Source organism: Sceloporus undulatus, chromosome 7 (genome assembly GCF_019175285.1).
Source record: "Sceloporus undulatus isolate JIND9_A2432 ecotype Alabama chromosome 7, SceUnd_v1.1, whole genome shotgun sequence".
In the NCBI taxonomy this organism is placed as follows: domain Eukaryota; kingdom Metazoa; phylum Chordata; class Lepidosauria; order Squamata; family Phrynosomatidae; genus Sceloporus; species Sceloporus undulatus.
The window spans coordinates 18,405,426-18,432,029 of record NC_056528.1 but is presented as its reverse complement, the minus strand read 5'-3'; the positions used below and the strand labels follow the sequence as shown (position 1 = coordinate 18,432,029).

At 43.7% G+C, this 26,604-nt stretch overlaps 1 protein-coding gene across 3 annotated transcripts in view; it reads left to right on the top strand.

Moving 5' to 3' along the window:
- The first annotated feature begins 11,705 nt into the window (after nt 1-11,705).
- Nucleotides 11,706-26,604, top strand: part of SARDH (sarcosine dehydrogenase) — a 39,006-nt gene continuing 24,107 nt past the window's right edge. Inside the window, exons 1-13 of one of the 3 annotated variants that reach the window (XM_042480067.1) lie at nt 11,706-11,792; nt 13,304-13,393; nt 15,952-16,276; nt 16,787-16,965; nt 17,165-17,344; nt 17,918-18,041; nt 18,176-18,276; nt 20,339-20,443; nt 21,090-21,219; nt 22,161-22,247; nt 22,786-22,876; nt 23,950-24,091; nt 26,079-26,162. In XM_042480067.1, coding sequence (XP_042336001.1) covers nt 15,958-16,276; nt 16,787-16,965; nt 17,165-17,344; nt 17,918-18,041; nt 18,176-18,276; nt 20,339-20,443; nt 21,090-21,219; nt 22,161-22,247; nt 22,786-22,876; nt 23,950-24,091; nt 26,079-26,162 — 1,542 coding nt within the window. In that variant the 5' untranslated portion in view covers nt 11,706-11,792; nt 13,304-13,393; nt 15,952-15,957. Of the gene's footprint in view, nt 11,818-13,303; nt 13,394-15,951; nt 16,277-16,786; nt 16,966-17,164; nt 17,345-17,917; nt 18,042-18,175; nt 18,277-20,338; nt 20,444-21,089; nt 21,220-22,160; nt 22,248-22,785; nt 22,877-23,949; nt 24,092-26,078; nt 26,163-26,604 lie in introns of all 3 variants that reach the window. The other 2 variants (XM_042480066.1, XM_042480065.1) reach the window with 2 other exon arrangements.

The following is a 26,604-nucleotide window of genomic DNA, read 5'->3' as shown; positions in this document are numbered from 1 at the left end:
CAAAATCATTCCTGAAGGAGAGTTCAACAATTGGACACGACGCTGAAATATCCCTACAAGTCTCGGGAACGGTCTGCCTCCAGAACCTTAACACGATCACCAGGTATACCAGGATGTTAGTTTGTGTCTTCATAGGGCTGTGTACTGTACAGCCCCTGCCACACCAGACTACAAAAACCCAGGATTCCTTAAGATGGTAGTTCCATCCTAAGGAATCCTGGGTTTGTAGCCCGAATTCCATAGCATGGAGCCATGGCAATTTAAGCAGTGTCAAACTGCTTTCATTCTGCAGTGCAGATTCGCCTGTTTTGTGTGAAAGGGCCCTGGGCAGCTTTGGAAACCCCATCACTTGCCAGCATTGATGCCCTGTTTCCAAAATGTGTTGAACTGCATATTTCTATAATGTAGACATCCAGTTCACTAGTACCAGAGATTAACTGCTGAGTGAATTCTCTCTTGGCAAGATGTTAGGCATATTCTCTGGTTCTTTGAACTGAAGTGCATCTACACTGTAGAAATAATGCAGTTCAACACCACTTTAACCACTAATTTACTAGCTACTCTTAAAACGGGTTTGACTTTCCTGATATTGTTCCTTACTTTTGTCGATGAGTACGTGGCGCTAGCTGTGATGCTACATTGCAATAATAATCCAGCTTGACACCACTTTAACTGTCATGGCCCCCATGTTTCCCCAACAAAACTCCCAACCAAATCTGCCCACCTTTCTTCTCACCCACCCTCAAAATTCGGCATAATTAGGGATGACGGCAAGGCTGGGAAATTGCATTCCCAGAAAACCTCTGCATGCATGCTTTCCTAGTGTCTAAATATTCATAACTCTTTAAATAAGCAATACACTCTCATCAATATTTATTACAGATATATTATGCATTCATTTTTCTGTCCCAAAGATGTTGGGACCCCGAGGCGTGCATAGACCAAATGGAAAACAATAAAGAAATTGACAATTTAATGCAAGAACTCATGCAAGAACTAATGAAATTAACACACTGTCAGCAACCCAAAACAGAACAAGGCCGAAGAGTTAACTCTGAAAGGGAGACGGGATGGATTTCAGGTGGTGTACTTTGCAAAAGCTGGGGATTATGGGAGGTGTAGTATATAAAAAAAGAACATTTCTATAGCAATATCATGTACATTCCTATATTGCTTATCAGTGAACTCAGCACTCTCTACCCAGTTTACAATTTGTAAACCAATTGCCCCCAACAAGCTGGGTACTCATTTTACTGACCTACAAAAGGATGGAAGACTGAGTCAACCCTGGAGCCCTTGGGATCGAACTCACAACCGTGTGGCCGCAGTAGTGGCATTTAACCACTGTACCATGAGGGCTCCCATTTCTGTGCCCTGCCAACCTATGATAAATGGACCTTTGATGAGCATGGAGGTTGATTCAGCAAGACAGTTTGATGTTCATATTTTTTTTAATCTTAAAAAATATAGAAATGCTGCATGTTTTGTGTTTGCCTCACTGCGTTTGCTGCGTTGTTGGTTTCTTCCCTCCTTTGTCAATGTACCATTTTAATCCTCGCTTCCCCACCCCTCTTTCTCCCTCTTCTTGCTGCCTTGTTTCTCTTTCACCCTTTTGCAGCTGCCTGCGCTTCCTACAATTTTTCCTTTCTCAGTCCTCAGGGCCACAACTTCACTTCTCAGAATTCCTCCACTCCTTTCTGGTCAGGTATATGTGTCTGTGTACACATGTGTATCTGTGTATATATATAGAGAGAGATATGTATGCATGTGTGTGTATATGTGTGAGCTTCTATTCTTTGAGGAGGGAAAAGATGACCTCTGTTGGCTAATTGAAGAACACCAGCCATGGTCTTTGCTATTGATCAACCATCAACTTCAGATAGTGGTTCCCAAACATTGGTCCTCCAGATGTTTTGGACTTCAGCTCCCCAAAATCCCAGCCAGCTTGACACATGTTCAGGGATTCGGGGAGATGGAGTTCAAAATACTTGGAAGATCAGAGTTTGGAAACCCCAGGCTTATGATGTATGGTGTGGACCAAAACACAGTCTACGCACTACAGAATTGTATGGCATTGATTCCACTTTAATGCTATGGCTAACATTCAATGGAATCATAGGGGTTGGAAGTTAGGGAAGAGCATGTAGAACGCTGTCAAAGAGCATCTATGGCTTCTCTGAATTACATATCCCAGGATTCCATTGAATGTTAGCCAGTATAATTGTATAGTGTGAATGGGCACCTAATGTTCCCAGGGGATGGGTGTGGAAACACATGGGCCACTTTGCAAATAGTCCCTCCTCAGCTTCATTCTTTGAGATGCTCTTGCACAATTGCCATTGGATTCAGTGGAGCTTTGAGCAGGAGAACATCCTGAAAGATGTCAAAGATATAGCCCTGTTAGTCTGTAGAATCAGTATGTAGGGAGACCTTGTAGCACCTTTGAGACTTACTGAAATAAAAAAAGTTGGCAGCATGACCTTTCGTAGACTTCAGTCTGCTTGCTCAGATGAATAAGATTCTTCTTACGCATCTGAGGAAGTAGACTGAAGTCTACGAAAGCTCATGCTGCCAACTTCTTTCTTTCAGTTAGTCTCAAAGGTGCTACAAGATCTCTCTACATCTTGATAGATTGTCCGTTTTATCATCTTAACACTCATGTGTCCCCATGTGACAATCTCCCCACACCTATGTCTGTGCTCCATTAATGGTCATACTCCGAAGCCATTGTCTTTCCATCCTTTCCACCCCCTTTTCCAGAACCCTCACTAAAGATCACTTTTCTCCTGCACCCAAACCCAGTTCAACCTCAGTTTGCAATGCATGGGAAGCCAACAACCACAGTAATGAAAGGATATGAGTAACAACATTCTTGGTTGAACTTTACGAAATCATTGCTTTTTCCTTCTTTGTCTTTGGAGTTTTCTTGTTGGCATTTGCACTTAACTGGCTTGATCGAGCATTACACTGCAAAAGTACCCAAGATACAGTCATCCCATCAAAACCACAAACTCACATGATGAATTTTCCAGATTGTGGAAAGCTGCCAATGTCCTAAAACTATGCCACACGCAGCTTGTCATGGGTTCCAGAGTTGCCCCATGGTGGTGGCTCATAACACACATCCTCTGTGTCACAATGTATCTGCTGTTGCTCTTAGAGTAAAATTCTGGCAGAAGCAAAGAAGCCAGCAAGGAGAGCTTAGGTTGAACTTGGGTGCGGCTCAGCCATTTGATGGAAGTGAGACCCTGAAATGCATCCTAACCTAAAAATGCATCCTTTGTTCCTTCCCACCCACCCCTTACCCACAGTATTTACACCTCGGGTCATCGGGACTGCCATAGCAAGGTACAATTTTGCTGCAAGGGATATGCGGGAACTCTCCTTGAGAGAAGGGGATGTGGTGAAGATCTACAGCCGGATCGGTGGCGACCAGGGCTGGTGGAAAGGCGAGACCAATGGGAAGGTGAGCCAACTTTTTAATGGAAAGGTACCATAGTCAAGTTATTGTACTACTAGCAGTAACACTACTACAGCTTACCAGATGATACCAAATAGTGTTTTGAATCATCAAAGGATTTGGCAGCAACAGTTGTTTTTGATGTTGTGGGTCCAAAACAGACGGCAGAAATCATCCAGTTTGAGATCGCTTTAACTGCCCGGGCTCAGTGCAAGGGAATCCTGGGAATTGTGGTTTATTGTGGCATCAGACCTCTCTGACAGAAAAGGCTAAATGTCTCACAAAACCGCAGTTCCCAGAATTTCCTAGCATTGGGGCAGGACAGTTAAAGCAGTCTCAAACGAAATCATTTCTGTAGTGTGTTTTGGATCATGGGTGTTGCTATTTTCTTTTAAGGAGGCAGCTATGGTGGGCTAAAATCCTGTTGATGACTTACACAGGCATAACCCCCAGGTGTGACTGTGTATCATCATCATCATCATCATCATCATCATCATCATCATCACTACTACTACTACTCACAGACTTTGCAAAAGGAGATACCCAGTATCCTGTACCCTGCTTGAAAATGTGAATACTGGGAAAGGATTCCCCAGAAATATTCCTGTTCTCCACAATGGAGATGAAACTATGGAAATTATTCATTTTCACTTCACATCCTTAACATCCCTACTTGTTCACCTGTGCCACTCTCTCATTTTATTCCCACTGTAGATCGGCTGGTTCCCTTCAACTTACGTGGAAGAGGAGGGGGTACAATGACCATCGGATCAGTGGACTCGATCCACAGATGTCAGGGAACGATGCGTCTTCGAGCATCCCATGCCTGTTCCTGGGGCACCAAGTGAAAAGTGACTGTCCCTTTTTCCAGCACTAACCTTCGACACAACAGGGCGGCTCTCATGGGCCCCTCTTTCAGTCTGCAAAAGTGTGGGTGGGGGAGCGAGCTCACACACGCAACACTGTGTGGCGTGGGCATGCTCCTTTGTGTTTTCTGTGAGCGAGGGGGTTGGGAGAGGTTGCACTGCTTCTCGTTGGCAGTTATATTTGTACATAAGAGGCTGAAAACAATATTGGATGCTGGGGAATGTTTGGGGAAAGCCCCAGAGCATCCAAGGGCTTGCTAGCCCAGGTGCTGTTCCACTGATGTGCATCGTGGGGGTCCTTTTGGTGGAGGCTGAACTAAAAACAATCCCACCTCCTGACATGGGGAAGTGGCAGAAGATGAAGTTGGATGGAGTCTCATCTTCTGGGAAAGGGATGTATTAGGCGTGAATGTGGAGAAAAGGGGGAGACTTGAGGTTTTCCCTGGGTCTATGAAGATGATGGCTTACCAAATGGTACCATGCCCTTCAAGAGAAGTCAAGAACTTCTCAAGGCACTTTGACTGGTGAACCTCAATATGCATTCCTTCCCGACTAGTGGCGTGGTGGGACAGCAGATACTACTTAAGCATGAGTTCTCCCAAGAGAAGAAAGCCTACAGTTGAATTGCTTTATCCAGTGACCTACCTGCTCACATGGTCTTGCCACCACATGTGCCAAATCAACCATGCACCACAGAGGTCTTATCTGAATTTTGCTTGGGCCTCACCTGCATCCAGGTGATAACTACATTCTAAGTAAGAATTTGAGCATGAGGAGGTTGGGATCCCACATGGGCTGGGATCACCATGAGAAGTCCAGCTCTGTATGATGTGCTGCATTACACATATGGTTTGGATGGTACATGGGACTGATTTCCACACTATTGTGTGGGCACAAAGCAACCCTAGGTGGGACCACAGTTATCTGGTTCCTTCTTAATCCAGATATTCTCACTCTGCCCTTTTGGAGATCTCTATTAGAAAGTGCTCACCGCCACTACATTTGCCCCAGCAGTTTCTTCAAGGGAGGATGACTGGAATAACGTAGAGAGGAAGACCAGGAAAGCTGCTTCCACACAATTGCCAGCAAGTGTGAAAGAACAACTGGAAGCCCTTTTCAGGAGAACTGCCCATACCTGACTCAGGAATCTGGGAGTTGATGTTTTCAGTAGTGAGTGGATCTCCTCTCTCTCATGCAGCAACGTCTACTTGTGGTGTTGCCTCTGATGGCCGCTCTCTACTGCCTCTATATTTCACTGTTTCCTTTGTTTTGTACATTTATACCACTTCTCATTTTCACAACCATTTTTTATCCTTCCAAACACTGGTCACCTTTACACCAAGGGGAGAATTTGTCGAGGGGCACAACTTTGGGGTCAGACATGGAACCCCATCCTCAAACTCCATCACCACCACCTGAGTCCAGACAGCAATTTTATAAGCCTCCTGGGATCTCTTATTGGCTGTTTGCAAAATCCTTTGGATGCAGCAATGAAGGGCAAGTCCTAAAATCAGTGGCCACACAAGGTCTGGTCATCCCCATCCAACCTCAAATAACACTGACTATACATTTCAGAATGCACCTCTTGTTTTCTTTCACCATTTAAATCTTGAGGCCTTCCTTGGTTTCTTCCACATGGTTGAAATTATGGACATTCACCAGTGGGGTTTGGGAAAATAAAACACTCCATGTGTATTCAGACATGATGACCATGGATAAAAGTTGCTCATGTCAAGAGGTTGCACTCTCTCTTTGGTTGCTCAGTTATGGCACACAAAGCTAAACGGTGGTGGCACGGTGAGGTGGCTGGCACCAGACCTTGCCAGCAGTGGCTGAATGATCTCAGTACAACTGGACACGTCTTCCAAGGGCTTGGAAACCAGTGCTGCTTCTACACTTGGGGCCTGATCCAATTTTACTACTTGCATTCATTTGGTCTATGCTAATTGGGATTCAAACTGGATTTAATCCAGGCACAGGGAATTGTGACCCTTGAGAGGATTTTGCCCTATCACTCTCATCAGCTCAAAGATTCCCATTGCTGGTGGTCAGAGATTTTGGGGATTGCAGTTCAAAAATATCTAGAGGGCCATATTGGCCCACTTCTAATTTAATCTAAGACATCTCCGGTGGAAAGGCCATGACTCTTCCGCTCACACTTTTAGGTTGGTGTCCATTTGTAGTCTTCCTGCCTTTTCCAAGCATTCCTTTGTTCTTACTGCAGAGCATTCCAACCTCCTTCTTCAGACAAGTTGGTACACCATCATGCCTGAGAACTCGGGATGAAAAATACGTTTGCAATTATACTTTGCCAGGATAAAAAATAGGTTTGCCAACAGCTGGAAAACCTGTCGGGGCAAATAATAGAACAGTGATAATTTTGCACAATTTTCTTCTCGTATTCAACATACCAAAGTGTTCGTTGGGAATTATTCTGCAGGGAATAGTGTGGGAAGTTGTACAACAAACACTTTTCTGTGCAAAAAACAGGTTTTGTGTGCGGGGGAGTGGGAGGCACATGATTTTCTCTGCAGAGCAATTCCTATGCAATGCTTTGGGATGGTCAAAGATGGAGAGAATACTGTGGAGGAATATTCATTTTCTTCCACAGCAGGGAGAAAACTACCTATTTCTTGTACCTGAGGATGAAATAGAACTGTAGCTTATGGATTGCTCAAAAGTTCCCTATTCGAGATCAGTCTGTATAACCTGAGTCACTCAGAGGAGGTTCTCTGGGGAGAGGGAATGGCAACACAACTGAAATCTTTAGCATAGACATTTCCAAGAAGGATCTGCCAGAAGCAGAGTACTTGCCCTTATTTTGCTTTCCATTCTGGCTGGTCCCAACATATACAGTTACATCTCAGAATTCTGGAGTTAGCCAAGTCTCCTGAACCTATCCAGGAATGGCAGCACCAAGTCAATTTACTGTTCTTTGTTTACTTAGATATACTACTGAATGTTAAAATACCAGGGCAGTGTATAGCGTAAAATCCACCATAAGAGAATAACAAACTGGAAAAGGGCATAAGAAGAATGATTGTAATCAAGACAGTCCTTGGATGTGGTTGCATCATGCATCAGGAAAAATCTGAGTGTCCAAATGCATTTTGAGCAGGGCACTGAATAGCCAAAACTTTTGGCTTCTGTTTGGATTCCTGACATGGAGAGAATACTCCAAAGCCAGGGCTGCAATAGTGAAGGTGCTGAGTAGCCATTAAGTTGAACCTCTGGAAACTCATGTGGCCCTTCTATGAGTGTTATGTATCCTAAGGATCTAGTGAATGGGCAGAGGGAGTGAAGACATTCGTTGTTTTTCAAGGCTTAAGTTTGGGCCTAGTGCAATGCAGGGATCCAATGCAAGTCCTTTGGCAAAAACTCCCCCAAATACTCGAATGTCATTCTATACCAGCTGGTGCTTCTAGCCTTAAGGGACAGGTCCTTCCCAAACAACCTTGTTTTGGAAGATCCCAGTAGTGATATTCCAGCAGCATGCCCAGTCTAAAGACAACTAGAACTAAAGCTGTTTTTAGTCTCCAATGACCTGCAGTGACTAAGGAAATACTTAGGCATACCTTAGATGGTTATTTTGGGAAACACAGGCCATTTGTAACACAACCATGAAGTTATCCATAAATGCAGCATTGTTGTGGCACAATAGAAAACTACATTTGGAAGCACCTCACCAAGAAAGGGCACAGGACAGGATCCAAAGCTGGCGGTTGCAGAGAAACACCAATCGGTACTTCATCTCTTGGGCAACATGAAATCCCACTTTCTCCAACTGTAAACCAGTTTTAGATTCCCTTGGTATCCAAATGCTATCAAATTCTGGACAAAAATTGTTGGAAAAGGGTGAGGTGAAGAAGGTGAGCTGAACAGAAGACTGTCCTTTGATTCACTGGTGTAAGAATGCTGCCCTCCCCAGAAATGCATTTGTTTGTAATTAATTCTTGACCCAGTTGTCACCACCGTATATATTTGTGAATAAGAAAGGGTTTTTTATTATAGTGAGAATATTGTACATATATTTTAGTTGATTTTGCAAAAAAAACATTTTTAAGAATTGTAACAATGGAGAAAAAAATATGTAAATTCCTTGATTTATTTGTAGGTGTTGGTTTCATTCGGTTTTTCGTTTGCACTACCCTAAACTGGGGGCCACGGAAGAGGCGGAAGGAGATGAGGGTCATTGGAGGGCTGGGGAAAATAGGGAATCAATTTGCATTTATATTTTACTGCAAACCAAAACTTAGATCCATCCATACACTCATTCCCCCCAAAAAAGTGTGAGACGTATGGATTTGTTTCTCCCGACTGCTGAAGTTTCAAGATGTGATCAGAGGCAATTCTCTCGCGAACAAATACTATGCGATTTTGTTACGAATCCCTGCACCTTTTAAAACACTTTTTTCAAAAATGCAAATAAATCTGCTCTTCTCCTCCTTTGGGCAGAATAAGAATGACGGGTGTGTTTTTTCTGTGTGCAAAATAGTATTTTGAGCCCTGATGCTTTTATCCTTCTGTCTTATTGGGAACCGTATCTGCTGTGTTTCTTTACTTTGACGCAGCTTAGAAAAAGTCTGTTGCAATGATAAAGCCAGGTAAAGCAAAATGGCCAAAACATTGCCAAAAATAACACAGTCTCTTGAAAATGTTTAAGAATTAACTCAAAAGACAGTTGGACCAAACTTATTCCTCAAATCTAAGCCAACAGCAAGTCTGTAGGGCAAGATTTTTCTCTTCGACGGCAGAGGATTAATTGATCTCTTTGAAAAAGGGACAGTGAAAGAGCAAAGGAAACCAAGGCCTCATTCCCATTATCTTTTAAACCAGATCGTGATTCGGTTCAAACCAGTTCAAATGACCCTGGTTCCCACTTTATCCGAATCGCTGAAGCAATTCCAAAAGGGGAGGCATGTGCTAGACCCATTTAACCCACTTCTTTTTCAATAAGTCGAATCTGCACAAGTGTGAACCACAAGCAGATCGGAATCAATTCAAATTTTCCTTCGGCCAGCTGGAACCGAATCATTTTGAATTGATTCATTCGTGAATGGGAACCACAAATGGGTTATTTTGATGACAGAAAATGCAATTGGAGCAAATGTAGTGTGAACCACTCTCCGATGTTGAATTGATCCATCGATTTGGATCGCACACCAATTTATCTGTAAGTGGGAATGAGGCCCAAGTTGTCACCAAGTTTCTGCATGGAGGACCCACCCCATATTTTTGTTTTCCTAGAGGAATTTCTTCACCACTACTGTCACCGCTAACCCAAGACATAATAATAATGCTGTCATCAGGAGACGAAAAACTAGATGATGTTTTTCCTCATTTTATGTACAAAGGTCTGCTTTGACATGTTCAGAGAAGGGCAACCATGATGGGAAAGAGACTGGAAAGCAAGCACATGTCCCTCTGGAGCTGGGTATGTTTAGCCAGGAGAAGAGAAGATTGAGAGGTGACATAATAGCCATTTTTAAATATCTGAAAGGATGTTATGTAGGTTTCCATGGCTCAATGTGACGGAATTCTGGGATCTATAGTTTGTTGTGGCATCAGAGCTCTCTAGGGAAGTCTGAATAGCTCACAAAGCTACAAATCCCAGAATTCTGTAGCATTGCATCACAGCAGTTTAAAGTGATGTCAAACTGCTTTGTTTCTTCAGTGTGCCAACAGTCTTATAGACTAGAAAGCTGGGCCACAGCAAACAGAATGAACTTCAACAGGGAGAAATGTAAGGTACTGCACTTAGGGAGAAAAAATGAAATGCACAGATATAGGATGGGGGACACCTGGCTTAAGGAGACAACATGTGAAAGGGATCTAGGAGTCCAAGTAGACCACAAGTTGAACATGAGTCAACAGTGCGATGCGGCAGCTAACAAGGCCAATGCGATTTTAGGCTGCATCAATAGAAGTATAGTGTCTAGATCAAGGGAAGTAATAGTGCCACTATATTCTGCTCTGGTCAGGCCCCACCTAGAATATTGTGTCCAGTTCTGGGCGCCACAATTCAAATAGGACATTGAGAAACTGGAGCGTGTCCAAAGGAGGGCGACTAAAATGGTGAAAGGTCTGGAAGCCATGCCCTATGAGGAACGACTCAGGGAGCTGGGGATGTTTAGCCTGGAGAAAAGAAGGTTAAGAGGTGATATGATAGCCCTGTTCAAATATTTGAAGGGATGTCATATTGAGGAGGGAGCAAGCTTGTTTTCTGCTGCTCCAGAGACTAGGACCTGAAGCAATAGATGCAAACTGCAGGAAAAGAGATTCCACCTCAATATTAGGAGGAACTTCCTGACAGTAAGGGCTGTCCGACAGTGGAACAAACTCCCTCGGAGTGTAGTGGAGTCTCCTTCCTTGGAGGTCTTTAAACAGAGGCTGGATGGCCATCTGTCGGGGATGCTTTGATTGTGATTTCCTGCATGGCAGAATGGGGTTGGACTGGATGGCCCCTGTGGTCTCTTCCAACTCTATGATTCTATGATTCTATGATTCTATTATAGCTACAAGAAACACAGAAGGAAATTCAACCATGTGTGTTTGATGTAGGGTTGGAATCAGTGGAACTAAATGCAGAACATGGAAGTGCTTTCAAAATTGACTTCCCCAAAACAACATGCCCTGATAACCATTGGGTTATTTCTTATCACTGGCAGAGTCACTTTGTTGCATTACTTACAGTTAACTTGTTGCATTACTTTCAGATTTAGTTTGTTGCATTCCTCTTGAGTTAATTGCATTTCCATCAGAGATAGTTTGTTGCATTATTTACAAAGTTAGCTTGTTGCACTAATTCAATGCTGCCTGTTACCTTTAGGAAGTGGAAACCTTAGGCTTCAAGCGCAACACTTGAAATCTCCTTCTCAGAATGACTCTTTGAAAGCAGTCTTTGAAAAATGATTCGGAAGTGTTACTGCATCAAACACACTGCAACTTTGCTCTTGTTACATTGGTTTCCAAATCTTTCTTACATTCCCTTCATCCCCAAAGGGGTATTTGTCAACATGGAGCCCTATTGCACTTGTCCATAGGGAAAACATACTTGTTCATCGGAAATCATTGGAGAATACTTGCCCATAGAGAATAACTGGGGAATATGTGCCCATAAGAAATCATTGGCCATAAAGAAACCATACTTGTCCATAGGGAATCACTGAAGAATACTTGCCTATAGAGAATAACAGGAATATTTATCCATTGGAAATCATTAGACATTGCAGATCCGATCATCCCTGCTGAGCCCCCCAAAAAAGGGAACCCTCCCTCTTTGTGCTATCTGGCCCTCCCTCTGCTCCTAGCCCAGCCCCTTTCCCTGTCCCTTGGCCTATGGGAGCCCCACCAGTGGCCACCGCCCCCTTATTTGCATAGTCAATGAAGGCACTAGCTTGATCTGCAAGGCTTCCCACGGAGGGTCCAGGAACACCAGTGTATCCAGAGGAAGAGGAGGCAAGACGGCAAGTAGAGGGAAGGAGATGGAGGGTGGGTTGCTTTTTCATTCCTTGCAGGCTTGACCCAGGCTGCCCAGTGGGTGCCCCTCTCCTGTGGGCATGCAAGAGGACTCAGGAGGCTCAAGACCTTGCAAAACTAAACATCCCAAGAAGAGCACCTAAGGCTGGAGTTACAGCCCTTAACCGTGGGGTCAAACTTCACTTTCAGAAGAAACCGAGGAAAGTGAAAAATGGGAGGGAGAAAGTAAGCATTGCAGTGATTCCCAAACTTTTCTTTTAGACTCTTCGACTTCAACTCCCAGAAGCCCCAGGCAGCTTGGACACTAGGAATTCTGGGAGCTGAGGTCCAAAACATCTGGAGGACCAAAGTTTGGGGACCATTTGGAATAAGTAGGAAGCATGGATTCGATTCCCTGCTCAGCTGTGAAACTCACTTTTGGGTTTTGTCACACACAGAAAAACCCCAGGGTCACTTCGCCTTAGGGTCGCCATAAGTCGAAAACGATATGAAGGCCCTATTATTATCATTATTATTAACGTGTATTTATATAGCACTGTAAAATTTTACACAGCGCTGTACAAACAGGAGATCAAAATAGACATAAACCCCACCAGACAGCGTACAATTTACAAGCCAAACAAATCAGTTTATCCCATGAAAATGGTGCATTCATGATGAAGATTTTCACACAACGTCATGATTCAAGTAACATTATATCTCGGGAATATCTCGCGGAGATCACGCAATTGCGTGCATTTGCAATAAAGGTTTTCATATGACGATGTAATCAAAAGCGATTAAAGTGCCTTTAACCTGGGAATCACTAGACATTAAACAGCAATAAATCATTCACGGGATTCACGCTGCACACACACACACAACACCCCAAGTGACTACTGTGTGTGAAAATCTTAATCACATAGTAATGACGCAATTTCCCCCTGTGTGATAAACTCCTCTGTTTAAAATAAAATAAAGGCATCATATAACAGAATAATGACAATTATGAACGGGACAAATACAAGGAAAATGACACAAAACAACAAGGCAGGGTATCACTAGGGGGGGTGCAGTGCACACTCACACAATTGTGGTGTTGGGGTTTTTCCACCGCTACAACTTCGGGCAGCAGATCCATAAATTGTTGTGAGTGTCTTCCATTTTGTGCCATGCTCTAAGTCCTCCACCAACACACACTGGGGGCTCTGATGTAGGTTTGTGTCCAACTGGGGCCCTTATCTACGCCAAGAAATGCTTGCAAAGTGATCCACTGCTCAGCCAGCGGTGCACATAATAGGCACACTGAGCATTGCAGTTCAGCCACAGCACTCTTGGAGCACGGAAACAACAGCTAAAGCATGTTTTCTTGGCCAAGCAGGGGTGGTTCCTCCCCTTTTGTCGTTCTTGTTGACACGTCACTCCCAGCAATGCTACCCTCCCAGGTCCTCTGAGCCAATCCCTGCCTTGCCAGCTGCCAGTCTTCCCTTTCATGCTTTAATTCATATTTTTGCAACAGCCATGTGGTGAAAGGCACAAGACCGAAGCCAGTGCAGGAGGATCTGGAGGAGATACATACGTCCAACTTGTCTGCAGCCTGACTGAAGAGGTAAACAGGCCCAAGAGGACTGTTCCTTCTGGTGTGCTTTACAAACAAATCAGATTAACACCCCTTTAATGGTTGGGGGCGGGCTGAATCTGCATTGTAGAATTAATGCAGTTTGATACTGTTTTAACTGCCATGGCCCAGTGTTATGGAATTCTGGGATTTGTAGTGTGGTGTAGCAGTTTGAGCATTGGACTCTGACTCCGGAGAACAGGTACAAACACAAATACATCAGTGATACCTTTATTGGCCAACCGAAATGTACAGTATATTTATTCAAAGCTCCATAGGCTTCTTCATCAGGCAAGATGTTACAAACCATGCCTGATGAAAAAGCCCATGGAGCTTCGAAAGCTTGCAAAAGGTATATTGTGCATTTCGGTTGACCAGTACTGCATCTGAAGGAATGGGCTTATATCCACAAAAGCCCATACTGTACTAAGATAAACACCAGTTGGTCTTAAAGACATGCCATATCTTTGGACAGAGAGAAATTCCCTGTCTTCCAGTTAGAACTTATTTCAAGTGCATGAGTATTTATAAGGAATAATCCAAAGGGAGTGGAAAGGGATCTGGGATGCATTGCTAATGGAGATGTTTGCATACAAGGAGAATATAATAAAAGGATATACCACACACGACTCCTTGAAAGATAAATGGATTATCTTTATTGATTACATCACAAATACAGTGCAATATCGTCAACATCTTACCCAAGATTCTGGTTATGTGCTTTAATATGTAGTCAAGATGTTAACTGATATGAGATCTGAGTGCATGGACCAATGGTTGTAGGCTGCATCCGCACTGGAGAAATAATCCAGTTTGGCACCACTTGACCTACCATGGCTCAATGCTGGCAATGATAGTTTTGTGAGACATTAGCCTTCCCTGTGCTGTGGTGCCACAACAAACTACAATTTCCAAAATCCCATAGCACTGATCTGCAGCAGTTCAAGTGGTGCCAAACTGGGTTATTTCTGCCATGTAGATGCAGCTTAAAACAGTAGCAACTTAACTACATATTAAAGCACTTAACCAGAGTCTTGGGTATTTGATGTAATCAATGAAGGCAATCCATTTATCTTTCATATTGGGATTGTGCTGAATATTTTTAGATCTTGCCATATTCCATTTTTCTCTCTCTCTCTCCTTTCCTCCTTTTTACACTAACCTCTTCCTCATACGCGAAGAGACTAACATGGCTACTTCTTTGAAAAAAAAGTGGAGGGGGGGAAGTTTGCTGGAGCATTGAAGCTGCCAGAGCTTCTGCTGCGGAAGCAGAGATCTGATCTTGCTTGGCTGAGGAATTTGCTGACTCTGCGGGAGTCTGAGAAACTCACTTGTAAAAAGCAAAGAAGGGTGGAGGGAGCTCATGGTGGCTGGGCACTGAAGCCAGAAGCTGGAAAATGAAATCGGGTCAGTTCTCCCTACGCAGAAAGGGTTACAAAACAAAAGTCGCAAGTGTTTCCAAAAGTGCAAAGGGAAAAACTCTGGCCCTGGAAGTATGAGGTTGGCCTGGAAACAGAACAAAGCTTAGAACTGTCAGGAAATGCTCACAAAGAATTGCTTCCACTCATTTCTGAAGCATTTGTCAGAATGTTTTGATGCAAAAAGAGTCGCCAGATATACACAGGCAATTCTGTTTTATAGTTATAGGTAAAGGCTACTGCATTGTGATTTTTAAAAAATCTGTTGAAAAAATGCAATGGATCTGAGATTGTGAAAGATATATAAAGTGGGATCTTGGTATCTGCTGTGGTTTGGTTCCAAGTCTGATATCAAAATCTGTGCGTCCTCAAGTCCCATTAAATACAATGGCATAGTAAAATGGTGTTCAAAGTTTGCTTATTGGAATTTAAAATATATATATTTTAAAGTTGTGGATGATTGAAGCCATGGATAAAAAGAAATCCATGGATCCAGAGAGCTGACTCTATATGTGTGTAGTTGTTCTTAGTGCCTTCAAGTCATTTTCAACCTTTGGCAACCCTAAGGCAAACTTATCATAGGGTTTTCTTGGCCAGATTTCTTCAGAGGAGGTTTGCCATTTCCATGCCCTGAGGCTGAGAGCATGTAACCAAGGTTGCCAAACGGGTTTCCTGGCCAAGTGAGAATTTGAACCTTGGTCTCCAGAGTCATAGTCGAACATTCAAACCATTATGCCACACTATGTATATTTGGAGATTATCTTTTACTTTTTGTTTCAAGTAACTTGAAGACATAAAATGAAACTGTGGTGAGAATTACATGGCTCACAGATTAAACTGCATGCATCCATTGGTCTCCACTGAGTGTCCAGAAGCCAGGACTGGATATCCATTTTGATACATAGCTGTTCCTTTCAACAGACCTTAAAGTTCTGTTTTTATTAGGAGTTGCAGGCTGGCCTACTAAGGATCCCATGAGACTCACTGGATTTGGATGCTCCATTTGTCATCCTTCCCCAGAAGGCAGCAAGACACAGCTGCTACACAGTATAGTCTTTGTGTTTGGGAATTGCAAAATTGTCAAGCTGTGCTGATTCCTTCTCTCTCTGTCCCTCTCTGTAATCCTTCTAGATCACCATGGCCAACTTGAGGTGTGCTCTCCGGATAGCCTCCTCTTTCCAGACTCCATCATCTGGGCATGCCATCCGATTTTTCAGCAGTGGCACAGGCCAAACAACAGAAAAGAACGTTCCCTATGAGAAGACACTGAAGGAAGGGACTTCGCCAGCAGGACAAGGTCCTACCAAGCCACTTCCGGCATCAGCAGACGTGGTGGTGGTTGGTGGAGGTAGCCTTGGGTGCCAAACTGTCTACCATCTTGCCAAGATGGGCGTGACCAATGTCGTTTTGCTTGAGAGGGACCGCTTGACTTCAGGGACCACCTGGCATACAGCAGGTAAAACCATGTGGGTCCAAGGTTCCAATACCTCCTGTTGGTTGGATGATCAAGATAGCTCAGAGACTTTGGTAAGCTATTCAACATGGCTTCCTTCCATGGCCTCTTCACCCAGCTGGCACACACAGTCTGCCAGCTGCCATAGGTGTAAATGGGACCAATAGCCATAGCAGTTAAAGTAGACTCATGGTGGTAACTGTATTGGGTGAAAGGACCCCTAAGCAAAATCTTCCCCTGTGTTTGTGGATGGTAAAATTGGAGACATGGAGCATGTTGGTGTGTGTCTAAATTCACCAACAGTCCAAGGAAAATATAGGGAGGGAAGATTAGAAAACTGTCTTCAGAACAAATCCTGGTTCTAAGAAAAGTTGCCTCCCTCTTTTGATGGAGACAAATATTTGGGAACCCTGGTGACTGATCATTACTTTGCACATGACAATTCATCCCTTCAAGATTTTCATTGTACTGTCTTCTTTTTCCCCCTCCTTCTGTCCTCCCTGATTTCCTCAGGCCTTTTGTGGCAGTTGCGTCCAAGCGATGTGGAAGTGGAGCTTTTGGCTCACACGCGCAATGTGGTGAGCCAGGACTTGGAGCAAGAGACTGGGCTCCACACGGGATGGATCCAAAATGGTGGCCTCTTCATTGCTTCCAACAAGCAAAGACTGGATGAATACAAGCGACTCATGTCTGTAAGTGGAACACCTCCAATTCCACCGGTTCCCCGTATCATCCCCTAATACCTCCATTTTCCTCCACAGTCCTCTCAAAATGGCAACAGGAATCTCACTGGACACCATTGTCAAAGGATTGTGTTTGGGATTCTCTGGGACATTCTGGAATTCCAGGGTCCACTCTGTTGATCAGTTTATGCTTCAATCTCTTTTACAGCTGGGTAAAGTTTATGGAATCGAGTCGTACGTCTTGTCTCCAGCGGAAACAAAGGACTTGTATCCCTTGATGAATGTGGATGATCTCTATGGCACCCTCTATGTGCCCAAGGATGGCACCATGGATCCTGCTGGGACATGCACAACCCTTGCCCGGGCAGCCAGTGCCCGAGGAGCTCTGGTAACTGACAAGATTATATCAGGTTGTGGGAGATTATCACACAAGATGATTCCGCAATCTGGGGGCAGTAGATGAAAAAGTGGAATAATAATGCTAGAATTGCATTGCATGCATGGACCTCAAATGAATGGCGAAGAGGTGCAACAGTTAAAAAAGCTGACTGCATTAAAAACAGCATCAAAGTTATATTTCTTCCAGCAGGCCTACCCAGTCCATTTTTAAAATCATGATGTTTTAATTTATATAATCTCCTCCTGTGGGTGTATTTTAATGGTTTTATGGTACTGTATTTTAACTATGAGTTATAGTGTGTTTTTAATTGTGTTTTGTATTTTGTTTTATCCCAGCCTGAGCCTTGAAGAGAGGCAGGAAAGAAATAAACATTTATTATTATATTCAAAGACATAGTGGTGTTAGTCTGAAAAATCAGTATACAAAGGGATCTTGTTGCACCTTTGAGACTAACTGAAAGAGAGATGTTGGTAGCATGAGCTTTCATAGACTACTTCCTCAGATGCCCAGAAATCTTAGGGTTTGAATGACCTGGCAATGCTACTGATGCTTGTTTTCTAGGTGATTGAAAACTGCCCTGTAACAGGCATTGAGGTGAAGACGGATGACCTGGGAGTCCGAAGGGTGGCAGCAGTGGTGACAAATGCTGGGACTGTCCAGACGCCTTGTGTGGTCAACTGCGCAGGTTGGTGTGAGGATTTCCACCGATCCTTGCCTTTGTCACCAAATGGGAGGACCGCCTCTGGTTCCACCACTATGGCATCAAATGTGCTTTGGATGATCATGGTCCTCCAACCGCAACTCTTCCTTCTCCTGTAGGGGTTTGGTCCCAGGCCCTGGGAAAGATGGCAGGTGTCAACGTCCCCCTCATAGCGATGCATCATGCCTATGTGGTGACAGAGAGGATAGAAGGAATTCAGGTCAGTGCACCATGGAGGTTTTTGGGATTGAGGCAGCATTTTCTAACATTGGCCGAGATCCTGTATACACACTCCATCTGTAAAGTCCTGGTAGGGCTCCATGCTGTTGTCATTTTACCAACGTAGAGGGCAGGGAGGAGTGAGCTTGTTCAGATCATGGAGAAGCAACTGATCTCTGCTTACTCAGGGAGGAGGAGGAAATAACATTGAGGGGTTTGTTGTTGTGTGCCTTTAAGTGGTTTCCAAATTAAGGAAATATGCAGTTTTCTTGGCAAGATTTGTTCAGAGGAGGTTTGCCATTGCCATCCACTGAGGCTGAGTGTGACTTGCCCAGGGTCATCCAGAGGGTTTCATGCCTGAGTGGCGGTTTGAACCCTGGACTCTAGAGCCATAGTCTAACATTCAAACCACTATGCTTCGCTGCTCTCAACAGTGAGAGTAGTGAACGGTTTTTAAAATGGAGCACAAGGACAAATGAACATCCCCCATGTCCTGCCTAAAAACGGACATAGGAGCACATCAGCTACACTGATGGGTGCCGTCAAGTCATTTCCAACTTATGCCATCCCTAAGGTGACCCTATCACAAGGGTTCCTTGGCAAGATTTGTTCAGAAGGGATGTGGCATTGTCTTCGTCTGTAGCTGACAGATTGGGACACACCCAAGGTCCCCCAATGGGCTTCCATAGCTCATTGGTGATTCGTACCCTGGTCTCCAAAGTTGTAGTCCAGGGCCCAAACCAATGTGTCATACCGGCTCTCATAAGCTTCATTCCATAGAGCCAAAGGGGTATAGTGGTTAACGCAGCCTTTCTCAATCTTTTTATCCTGGAAGAAATAATCTTGAAGGCTCTCAGCTATTCAAAGCATCTCAAAGCATCTCAGATATATGTAGTTGAGAGGGACACTGATGGACACAGGAGGTCCCAAGCCATTTTTCTCAGTATTGTCAAGGCAGTAAGGCAATTTGTCTGAAGAAGGTTTATCCTTGAAACTGACACTAGATGTCCTTCTAAGACCTTCTCAGAAACACCCAGGAATGATCATGAGGCTTTGGAGAGGCAAATCCAAGAGTATGGACCTCTGCTTTAAGAGTATAGACCCTAAAGGTTTGTGTGTGTTGGGTCTTCTCTTCTCACAGTCTTTCTCTTTCTCTCTTTCAGTCTCTTTCATTATCTCTGAAAGGACTTTGTGCTACAGCTCAGCTAGATCACTGTCTTCAGCCTTCAAGGCTGCATCTACACTGCAAAATTAATGCAATGTGACATTGCTCTCACTGCCATAGCTCATTGCTATGAAATTCTGCGATTTGTAGTTTGGTGAGCTATTTAGCCTTCTCTGGTTACATCCACACTGCAGAAATAATCCAGTTTGACACCACTTTAACTGCCATGGTTCAAGGCTATGGAATTGAGGGAATTGTGCTTATTGTGGCACCAGAGCTGTCCGTCAGAGAAAGGCAAATATCTCCCAAAACTACAGTTCCCAGAATCCCATAGCATTAAGCCATAGCAGTTAAAGTGGTGTCAAACTGGATCATTTCTGCAGTGCAGGTGCAGTTCATGAAAGATGATGTTAGGCATGTGACTCAAATATCATCATTTCTTTTTCGGTTTCCTGTTTGATTTTTAACACCTTTGCCCGATGAAGACGCCGGTGGAGCTTCGAAAGCTTGCATCGTGTATTTTGTGCATTTTGGTTAGCCAGTAAAAGAATCTGTTTTCTGGATTTGGGATGTTACTGAACTTAGGAGTCTTCCAGCTCACCTATGGAAGCCACCTGATGAGTGAACTGTAGCTAAAAAGGGCTGCTTCACACATTATGTAACAGAAGACTGAGATGTACATAATCATGAGTTGCTCATCCTAGTATTTATAGGATTATATGTTTGGGAAAATGTATTGGTTGGTGTTTACTGATGTTTTGGGTACTCATTGTAAAAGATAATGGTTGAAGACACCTGGAGATCACCAGCCCTTGGAAGGGGGATGCACTGGCCACAGAAGCATTTTTGTTAGTCTCTTGCTCCACTTTTGATGGCTGTTCTCTCTGTGTATTTTTAGAACATGCCGAATGTTCGAGATCATGATGCCTCGGTGTATCTGCGTCTCCAAGGAGATGCCCTTTCTGTGGGCGGGTATGAGTCAAATCCAATCTTCTGGGAAGAGGTGAGCAGCGTTCTTAAGTAATAATAATAATACTTTTTAAAATGTTACTTGAAATCTCTGTGTGTGTGTGTGTGTGTGTGTGTGTGTGTGTGTGTGTGTGTGTGTTGAATCAGGCATTTACATGAGTTTTTCATTAGTTCTGGATCTACCAAAGACTTTGCCAAAGAGAATATAAAACTCAAGGCTGCTTTGAAATTGCATGTCACTAGGATGCAATGATTTCGTCAGGGTGTAATGTCCACCCTTTTGAGAACTAGGCATTAGTTTCATGGTTCAGAACCTCTGGCTCTCCAAATGGGAGGTTTTTTCATAACCAGGCACCAACACCAAAAAGGCCCTGTCTTCTGTTTCAATGCAACCATAGAGATAAAGACCTCTAAAGCTGACCTTGACAAACAGGAAGGAACATGCAACCTTTCAGAAGAGCCCTCTACTTCTTGGAAAGCAATGTTTGCCATACCTATGGGGGACTGATTCCCTTTGAGATGCCAGGAACTGCAACAAAGCCTATTGGGTAGGAACATAGAATGGCATGGAACCATGAACACCATTTTGTATGCGATAGTCTAAGAGAGCTCTGCATCACCATGTGCCTCCAGACTCTAAAGTTTTGCTGCCAGTACATGTCCTGCTATTACCCTTCCAGGTGCAGGACAAGTTTGCCTTTGGTCTCTTTGACCTGGACTGGGATGTGTTTACACAGCACATTGAAGGTGCCATCAATCGTGTCCCAGTACTGGAGAAAACTGGGATTAAATCCACAGTCTGTGGCCCAGGTAAGGACACTCAAGCTCCCCTGAAAGTATGACACAGTTGCTATTGTTATTATTGGCCCTATATTGCCGGCTTAGCTACAAATATGTAACTAAGGGCCCATACAGACAGGCCAAAATAAAGCTGCTTTGGGTCACTTTGGAGGTATGCTGTTTAAATGACACATACATCTTAAGAGGCCAGAAGCTGCACCAAAGCTGTGCTCTAGTCCTTAGGACCAGAGCATGGCTTTGGCGTGACTTCTGACCTCTTAGGAGGCATGAAGCATTTAAACAGCATACCTCCAAAGTGACTCAAAGCAGCTTTATTTTGGCATGTCTGTATGGATCCTAAGTGTTGTCTCCTGCCCTGACCACCCAAACCTAACTTAACACCAGGAGCTATACCTAAGTCTATTCTGCTGAAAATCAGGGCACATCAGGATGATGTTTCCAGTCCCCTCCCATCAAATAAAATCTTCAAATAAGATCTTCAAGATACAAACTGGAACAATTCCCAAATATGGTTGATCCAAATTGGAGACCCAGACAAAAGGAGATCTGGTTCCACAAGAAACATATCCAGGCCTAACTGTGTTAGCCATGTAGCAAAATGCAACAACACCCCAAATGCACAAAAAAGCAATAACTTTATTGAGCCACCTAAAAAGCATGAAATACATCATGCAAGCTTTCAAAGCTATACTGGCTTCTCCAAGCACAATGTCTTCTCCCTTCATCTCCATTGGCAAGGCAACAACCATGTTGGGAGAGGATAGCAAAGCGAAAAGTTGGTGTTTGGAAGGGGGAGACAGCTATGTTTGTCCCACTTGATCTCCAAGATCTGCTGAACATTAAAATTAAAGGAGCTTCCTCCCAGATCCACTCGATCCAATCTCCTTGCGCTGCCTAAAGGTAGGACTGAAGATAATCCCCCTTTTCTCTATTGATCTCTCTACTTATAGAATCATTTACTGCTGACCACAAACCTCTCATGGGAGAAGCACCGGAGCTCCGAGGCTTTTTCCTCGGCTGTGGTTTCAACAGTGCAGGTAAGAGGTTAACATAGTTTTAACCCGGAAAGTAAAAAGGCCATCGATCATTCAAGGCTTGTTTTTACACCAAGAGGTGGAAAGAGAACCTTTTAAAAACAGCTGAAAAGGTGGGACAATAGAGAATGAATTTGGACTGTCTCTACCAAATTGGACAATTAGATCACACCTTCCTGAAGGTGACACTTAACCCACAGCAGTGGAAGATAGTGGGCAGCTCTGCGGCCACATGCACCCTGTTTTTGCATCTCTGTGTAAGGAGTAGGCGTTGTTGTTGTCGTTGTTGTTGTTATACAGTGTAAAGTTCACTGTAATGTTCCATATTCTGATGTTCTAGAATTATACCAAAAAGGAAGAGAAAGATTTTTTTTAAAAAATTGTTATTGATAAATGTCAATAAAGAGAGACCAAATATCTGAATGTAAATCAAATGGGCATTGTTTGTCCATGGGGAGAACTGAACTGCATTGAAAAGCAGGTTAAGACAGTGCTTAATGCTCAATGAACAAACCTCACACTCTGCCCCTCTCTCTTTTAGGCATGATGCTTGGAGGTGGCTGTGGGAAGGAGCTGGCACACTGGATCATCCATGGGCATCCCGAGAAGGACATGTACAGCTACGACATACAGTGAGAGCAATATCATATTCTGGTGCATGTTGCTGTTGTGCATTGTGTGTTGTGATTGTGCATCATGTATTGTGCATTGCGTTTGTGTATTATGCCTTGTGGTTGTGCATTATGCACTTTGCATTGTGCATTGCACAGGGGCACCTATTCATTGAGCTGTGTTGCACAATGTTGCTACTCTGCATGGTGGTTACATAATGCTCAACTAGCATATCTCATATATTGAGGGTATGTTGCATTGCAGCCATGATCTCTTGACACAAGCCATAGAGATTGAGAGAATGCTTGCAGAAAAGAGCAGCTTTTGGTCCACCTCGTGGTTTGTATGCCAATAAGCTGTTGCTTATTCTTGGAGTTGCATGAAGAAGCAAGAGTATCGTTATTCACCAGAACATAGTCCCATTCTGGAGCACAAAGCCTCATGCCAGAGCAACACCCATGCTGCCATCCTAACTCACGATATATAATTTATTTTAATGCCATGCATTTCTGATGTGAAAAAAGTGACATGTTCTCAGTTAGTAGTCCTGAGAGCATCTCCGTGTCAAAACCCACCGACAGGTTTCTTTTGTTCCATTGCCACTGGGATTCTTCTCCACAAATGCTTCGTCGCACACTAGGGAATGCGTGAGTGAAAGTATGTCTGTCATCATTAGTCTCATCAAGGCTTCTGGAACTGTGGAATTAATACCTATCAATTTCTGAAACCTGCATTTTGTAATCAGTATAAATTGTATCATTTACATAAATGGGTGTTTGCATCTCTTACTCCAGCCAGTCTCCTTTATTTATTCCTTCTGATTGGAGCTTCCATCCCTCCCAAAACACCAACATAGTCTCCTTTCCTCCAGAGGCCATGCTGATTGGAGAATTTTGGGCATGACCCTAAAAAGTAACATTTTCAAGCTTTGCTCCTTCCAGCCTGGGCCTCACAATCCACCATCAAAGACTGTCAACTCAAGCCTCCATCCATTGACCTTGGATGAAGCATCTTCTTCCATTTTCAGTTCAAAGGCCACATGTGAGGCATTGTGATACATTCCAAGGTTTCATGTTCTCTTTGGTTTCTCCAGGAGGTTTCACCACTCTCTCACTGGCAACAACCGCTGGATCCGGGAGCGGAGCCATGAGTCGTATGCAAAAAACTACTCCATCGTCTTTCCCTACGATGAGCCTTTGGCCGGACGCAACATGAGGAAGGATCCCCTCTATGAGGTCAGTCCAGGAGCTTCTGTGTGGTACTTTGGGTGCCACCAAAGGAGAAGGGACCTTAGGCAGAAAACCAGTCAGGAGTATGGACATGATTTCTGAAGGACTTCAAACTCAGAGGTGTTCTGGGATGGGTTGCAGTTGGTGACTCCAGGCAACTTTGCATCACCAATGCTCATAGATGTTCCAGGCTGAGATTTCTCCAGCAAGTTATTAGGGTACTTTGAATTCATCAGAACCATAAAATTGTTTGGCAGGAGAAGGAGGAGGTGTCCTCTAGCTTGACCAGGCATGGGGTGAAAAGTTTGAGCCATGGTTTCTCTCCTCCCAACAAAGAACTTTTCCTATCTTCTCTACTTGGACTCTTGGCAGGGAGTCCAAGCTGGAAGCAAAGTGAGATCTAGTCATCCCGAGAAGAGCCTCTTCCCAATACCTCCCAACCTCATGTAGAGATGTGAGCAGAAACGTGAGCTGAGTAGATAGCCTCTAAGCTCATTGATCTCTCTCCTAGCTGCAGTAATGTGCAGTTCAGAGATGATCTTCTCTATTCAAGCTTTTGCCAGGTGACTGCTCCCCACTCTTCATTCTGTCTATGTCCTCCTTGCCCACCATAGGAAAACTGAGGACATTGGAAGACAACTCTGGACTCCAATCCTTACAGGAGCTGCCCCTGAGTTGGCATAGTTTGGCAGCCATGGGCTCACATGTTTATGTTTATGATAGTGTAGGTTTGATACTTTAGTGCAGATGTGTCCAAATGTATAGAGAAAACAAAGGCAACAGCTTAAGGCGGTTTATTACAGAGCCATCAAGGATGCCAAATCAGCTTTGCATGAAATGAAACATCTTCTTTGAAAGGATTTGACAGAGAGGAAGAGGCATGAGAGTCTTTGAAAGGGCAGCAGAACTCACAGCTATTGCGGAGCTGAATATTTCCCATCCCTCTGTTCATAGTCGTGGTTTGCAGCCATTTGGGGAAATGTTAGAAGTGGGATTTTGCTTCTTTATTAGATGGGGGGATTCTGGGACATTGCAGTTCAACAAAATGAGATGTCCAAGTGCTGCCTAAAAAATTAAGAAAAAAAATTAAAAAGTGATATCTTTATTGGTCCTCCAGTTCAGTTATGAGATATGTTTTAGGACCACCAGTTGTTTCAGAAAAGAATAATCTGATAATGTGATATCAGATGATAGAATCAGATCAATAGTAAACTATTGATATCTTTAGGTAGAGAAGCCCTAGTAGAGTTGGTGGTCGCTGTCAAGTTGGTTTTGATTTCTATGAATGCGAAACCAAGATACTGTGATATTTACTCCCCTATTCAGTTCTTGCTAACACTTCTGGATTCTTGACTGAATTAACCCATCTGTAAAATGGTCTTCCTATATTATGCCTTCCATTTTGTTGAGTATTCCTGTCTTTTCCAATAAGTTATGGTGTCTTGTGATATGTCCAAAGTATGATAGCCTCAGTTTATCTCATTCCTCATGTGCTTTTAATGATTGTATGGAGGAGGACATTTTAGCAGGTGAAGCTTGCATGGCACTTACAAATCTGCAGAATCCCTTTTTCCAGACCAGTATTGAAGGTACAGGAGCCTTGCCCTCTTTTTCATAGGGCCAGCCTTAGCCACTGTTTGTCTAAGCAACTGTGTTGTTTGTAGAACAAATCTTTGTAACCCATCTTCTGTGAGGGAAGGTCCCGTTGTCAGTTTGGCCCACAAAACCACCTTGGAAATAGCCTTTGGGAAAAACAATCTTTGTGGTGCCACCTCCAAAGGAGAAGAGGTCCCAGGAATCTGAAGTCAAGAAACAGGATGGTGGAAGGAAGGCCAGGGATCAGGCAACAGAAGAAGAAGGTGAACCTGAGACACACATTTCACATACTGGATGTGTAGTAAGGCAGCTTTCGGCTTCTGTAGTACAATATTAGTTCCTAATTATTTTAACACTCCTTCTCTCTCTCTCTTTCCTGCTTTCCTGGACCTTGCAGGAGCTTCTGCAACAGGGCTGCGTCTTTCAGGAGAGACATGGATGGGAGAGGCCTGGTTGGTTTAATCCACAAGGAGAAGCACCGGTAAGATGTGGGAAAGCTGCAGGATGGCTTCTGTTCAACCTCAAGGGTGGTAACATGAATGAGATGACATTGGGTCATGCTGATGTTGCAGAGGAGACTAATGCATCTTGCAACAATCTCTCAGAAGGTCCTATCCCATGCTTTCCATCCATTTCTCCACCCTTTCCCTTCCTTGTTATATATATATGCCCTGTGTCTTTCATTCCTAGTATAGCCAAAGTAGGTGGGTGGGCCGCAATGCTTTTCAAGGCTGGCTGCTCTCACTATTGCAATGTGGGTTCTTTCGAAGTAATATTCCCTATAGTTAATCTAACTTGTTCTCTGGTTTCTATACCTGTGCACCTGATTCATTTACTCATTGTTATGAGTGGGTTTATATATAGTGTAGTTACTAATTAATTCCCTAGCAGAAGCTTCCAGTTCTGCAAATTAAGAAAATAAG